This window comes from Daucus carota, chromosome 3 (assembly GCF_001625215.2).
Source record: "Daucus carota subsp. sativus chromosome 3, DH1 v3.0, whole genome shotgun sequence".
Classification (NCBI taxonomy): Eukaryota; Viridiplantae; Streptophyta; class Magnoliopsida; order Apiales; family Apiaceae; genus Daucus; species Daucus carota.
In genome coordinates, this window is record NC_030383.2 from 18,235,946 (window position 1) to 18,240,992 (window position 5,047).

At 36.5% G+C, this 5,047-nt stretch overlaps 1 protein-coding gene across 1 annotated transcript; it reads right to left on the reverse strand.

Annotated features, from left to right (window-relative positions):
• Nucleotides 1–3,547: 3,547 nt before the first annotated feature.
• On the reverse strand, nucleotides 3,548–4,249 carry LOC135151406 (uncharacterized). Its single transcript, XM_064089848.1, has one exon. The coding sequence runs from the start codon at nucleotides 4,247–4,249 to the stop codon at nucleotides 3,548–3,550; it is 702 nt and encodes a 233-aa protein (XP_063945918.1).
• Between the last annotated feature and the right edge of the window lie 798 nt (nucleotides 4,250–5,047).

Genomic DNA, 5,047 nt, shown 5'->3' on the forward strand with positions numbered 1-5,047 from the left:
CATTCCGGAGTTGTTTGAAGTTGAAAACAATTTGTAGCTTCATTTTCGGTTGTTTGAAATTGTAATAAACTTGTAGTTTCATTCTTGACTCGTTTGAGCCCGGAAACAACTTGTAGCTTCATTATTGACTAGATGGAAGTTGGAAACAACTTTTTTTTTCGCTAAATGAGTTGGAAACAACTTGTAACTTCATTCCGGACTTGTTTGAAGTTGACACCAACTTGTAGCTTCATTTTCGGTTGTTTGAAATTAGAATCAACTTGTAGTTTCAATCTTGACTCGTTTGAGCCCGGAAACAACTTGTAGATTCATTGTTGACTAGATTGAAGTTGGAAACAACTCGTAGCTTCATTTTCGGTTGTTTGAAATTGGAATCAACTTGTAGTTTCATTCTTGACTCGTTTCAGCTCGGAAACAACTTGTAGCTTCATTATTGACTAGATTGAAGTTGGAAACAATTTTTAGCTTCATTCCGGACTCGTTTGAAGTTGAAAACAACTTGTAGGTTCATATTCGGTTGTTTGAAATTAGAATCAACTTGTAGTTTCATTCTTGACTCGTTTGAGCCCGGAAACAACTTGTAGCTTCATTATTGACTAGATTGAAGTTGGAAACAACTTGTAGCTTCATTCCATACTCGTTTGAAGTTGAAAACAACTTGTAGCTTCATTTTCGGTTGTTTGAAATTGGAATCAACTTGTAGTTTCATTCTTGGCTCGTTTGAGCCCGGAAACAACTTGTAGCTTCATTATTGACTAGATTGAAGTTGGAAATAATTTTTAGCTTCATTCCGGACTCGTTTGAAGTTGAAAACAACTTGTAGCTTAATTCTGGACTTAGATGAAGTTGAAAACAACTTGTAGCTTCATTTTCGGTTGTTTGAAATTGGAATCAACTTGTAGTTTCATTCTTGACTCGTTTGAGCCTGGAAACAACTTGTAGCTTCACTATTGACTAGATTGAAGTTGGAAACAATTTTTAGCTTCATTCCGGACTCGTTTGAAGTTGAAAACAACTTGTAGGCTCATTTTCAGTTGTTTGAAATTGGAATCAACTTGTAGTTTCATTCTTGGCTCGTTGGAGCCCGGAAAAAACTTGTAGCTTCATTATTGACTAGATTGAAGTTGGAAATAATTTTTAGCTTCATTCCGGACTCGTTTGAAATTGAAAACAATTTGTAGCTTCATTTTCGGTTGTTTGAAATTGGAATCAACTTGTAGTTTCATTCTTAACTCGTTTGAGCCTGGAAACAACTTGTAGCTTCATTATTGACTAGATTGAAGTTGGAAATAATTTTTAACTTCATTCCGGAGTCGTTTCAAGTTGAAAACAATTTGTAGCTTCATTTTCGGTTGTTTGAAATTGTAATAAACTTGTAGTTTCATTCTTGACTCGTTTGAGCCCGGAAACAACTTGTAGCTTCATTATTGACTAGATGGAAGTTGGAAACAACTTTTTTTTTTTGCTAAATGAGTTGGAAACAACTTGTAACTTCATTCCGGACTTGTTTGAAGTTGACACCAACTTGTAGCTTCATTTTCGGTTGTATGAAATTAGAATCAACTTGTAGTTTCAATCTTGACTCGTTTGAGCCCGGAAACAACTTGTAGATTCATTGTTGACTAGCTTGAAGTTGGAAACAACTCGTAGCTTCATTTTCGGTTGTTTGAAATTGGAATCAACTTGTAGTTTCATTCTTGACTCGTTTGAGCACGGAAACAACTTGTAGCTTCATTATTGACTAGATTGAAGTTGGAAACAACTTTTTTTTTTGCTAAATGAGTCGGAAACAACTTGTAGCTTCATTCTGGACTCGTTTGAAGTTGAAACCAACTTGTAGCTTCATTTTCGGTTGTCTAAAATTGGAATGAACTTGTAGTTTCATTCTTGACTCGTTTGAGCCTGGAAACAACTTGTAGCTTCATTATTGACTAGATTGAAGTTGGAAACAATTTTTAGCTTCATTCCGGACTCGTTTGAAGTTGCAAACAACTTGTAGGTTCATATTCGGTTGTTTGAAATTGGAATCAACTTGTAGTTTCATTCTTGACTCGTTTGAGCCCGGAAACAACTTGTAGCTTCATTATTGACTAGATTGAAGTTGGAAATAATTTTTAGCTTCATTCCGGACTCGTTTGAAGTTGAAAACAACTTGTAGCTTCATTCTGGACTCAGATGAAGTTGAAAACAAGTTGTAGCTTCATTTACGGTTGTTTGAAATTGGAATCAACTTATAGTTTCATTCTTGACTCGTTTGAGCCTGGAAACAACTTGGAGCTTCACTATTGACTAGATTGAAGTTGGAAACAATTTTTAGCTTCATTCCGGACTCATTTGAAGTTGAAAACAACATGTAGCTTCATTCTGGACTCAGATGAAGTTGAAAACAACTTGTAGCTTCATTTTCGGTTGTTTGAAATTGGAATCAACTTGTAGTTTCATTCTTGACTCGTTTGAGCCTGGAAACAACTTGTAGCTTTACTATTGACTAGATTGAAGTTGGAAACAATTTTTAGCTTCATTCCGGACTCGTTTGAAGTTGAAAACAACTTGTAGGTTCATTTTCAGTTGTTTGAAATTGGAATCAACTTGTAGTTTCATTCTTGGCTCGTTCGAGCCCGAAAAAAACTTGTAGCTTCATTATTGACTAGATTGAAGTTGGAAATAATTATTAGCTTCATTCCGGACTCGTTTGAAATTGAAAACAATTTGTAGCTTCATTTTCGGTTGTTTGAAATTGGAATCAACTTGTAGTTTCATTCTTGACTCGTTTAAGCCTGGAAACAACTTGTAGCTTCATTATTGACTAGATTGAAGTTGGAAATAATTTTTAGCTTCATTCCGGAGTCGTTTGAAGTTGAAAACAATTTGTAGCTTCATTTTCGGTTGTTTGAAATTGTAATAAACTTGTAGTTTCATTCTTGACTCGTTTGAGCCCGGAAACAACTTGTAGCTTCATTATTGACTAGATGGAAGTTGGAAACAACTTTTTTTTTCGCTAAATGAGTTGGAAACAACTTGTAACTTCATTCCGGACTTGTTTGAAGTTGACACCAACTTGTAGCTTCATTTTCGGTTGTTTGAAATTAGAATCAACTTGTAGTTTCAATCTTGACTCGTTTGAGCCCGGAAACAACTTGTAGATTCATTGTTGACTAGATTGAAGTTGGAAACAACTCGTAGCTTCATTTTCGGTTGTTTGAAATTGGAATCAACTTGTAGTTTCATTCTTGACTCGTTTGAGCCCGGAAACAACTTGTAGCTTCTTTATTGACTAGATTGAAGTTGGAAACAATTTTTTTTTTTGCTAAATAAGTTGGAAACAACTTGTAGCTTCATTCTGGACTCGTTTGAAGTTTTTTTTTTTTTTTTTTTTGCTAAATGAAAATTATATTAAAAAGAAAGAAAAGATACAAGATCTAGGGGCATTCCCCGCGATAAGGAAGCTAATGTGGAAAAAGTCCCAATAACAGAAAGGAACTTTTCCACAAAAAGATAGGAAAAAACATTAAAAGCTTAACAGCCAGTCATCACTAGAGAATCACAACTAATACAGAATATGGCTAAGATGGGGTGAATCACTTAATTTCCTTCGAAATAAGGGACAAGAGAATAATTTTTCTCTATACATTTGTTTAATGAGCCTATGAAGATTGCCCACCGTCATACTCCCATTATCATGCACTCGGCTGTTACGTTCCCTCCAAACCAAATAAATAACCACTGTAATGTAAAGGTAGGCCAGCTGCTTTTCAAAAACAGTGAGGTTATCAATAAAGAAATTTCCCGAAAGCCAATCATTCCAGTAGAGAGTAATAGCAAATGGACAAGCACGTAGTAATAAGTAAGTGTAAGGGCAGGAGGAGAAAAGATGCTCCACACTCTCAGCAGAACTACGACACAAGCAACAAACCGGATCAACAGCAAGAGCAATATCAATCATCCTGTCCTTAGTGGAAAGTCTATTACGGCAGGCAAGCCAGGAAATAAAGGAGCAAGAAGGAATATGAAATTTGTTCCAAACCAATGGAATCCAAGGCTGTGATGTACCCCTTCTACGAATGGATTCCCATATAGTACGAAGATTAACCACTAAGTCATTGCTCCAGAGAACAGCATCTCTGCCACCAATATTAACCGAATCCAACAAAGAACGAATTTGGACAGCTCTATAATCATTGGAACTAGAAACCACCCACTGACCATTTCGAATTACAGATCCAACAGTGGCGTTATAGGAGGAATCCATTGTAGAAATAATACCTTCACCATAAATTTCAACCAGAGGCTTAGAGGTGAGCCAAGGATCATACCATAAGCTGAACCTAGAATCTTCTTTTACAATACAAGTGATGTACTCAAGAGCTTCGCTACGCCGATTAAGAATTTTCCGGAGGTTCTAGGGGCACTTATATGGGATCTTAGCAGTCCAGAAGTGCTTGTGTTTTAGGAGACCAGAGTGGACCCATAACAGCCACAAGGAAGAACGGTCAGGTTTGGAGAGACGCCAGATTTGGTGCAAAACTGCAGCTCTAATCCATTCAAACATATCACGGAGTCCTAACCCCCCTTCTTCTTTTTTGAAACAACAATCCACCCATGCAACTTTATAATGGCAGCTCGATTGTAAATTCCCCCCCCCATAAGAACTTAGCAAGGAGGGCTTGAATGCGTTTGAGGACACCTTTAGGGAGAAAAAGATACATTGACCAATACCCTTGAACGCTTTGAAGCACAGATTTGATAAGCTGTAATCTACTTGTAGTTTCATTCTTGACTCGTTTGAGCCTGGAAACAGCTTGTAGCTTCATTCTTGACTCGTTTGAGCTTGGAAACAACTTGTAGCTTTACTATTGACTAGATTGAAGTTGGAAACAATTTTTAGCTTCATTCCGGACTCGTTTGAAGTTGAAAACAACTTGTAGGTTCATTTTCAGTTGTTTGAAATTGGAATCAACTTGTAGTTTCATTCTTGGCTCGTTCGAGCCCGGAAAAAACTTGTAGCTTCATTATTGACTAGATTGAAGTTGGAAATAATTATTAGCTT

Coding starts and splice junctions, on each gene's coding strand:
- LOC135151406 (XM_064089848.1), bottom strand. CDS start 4,249: ATGGATTCCTCCTATAACGCCACTGTTGGATCTGTAATTCGAAATGGT.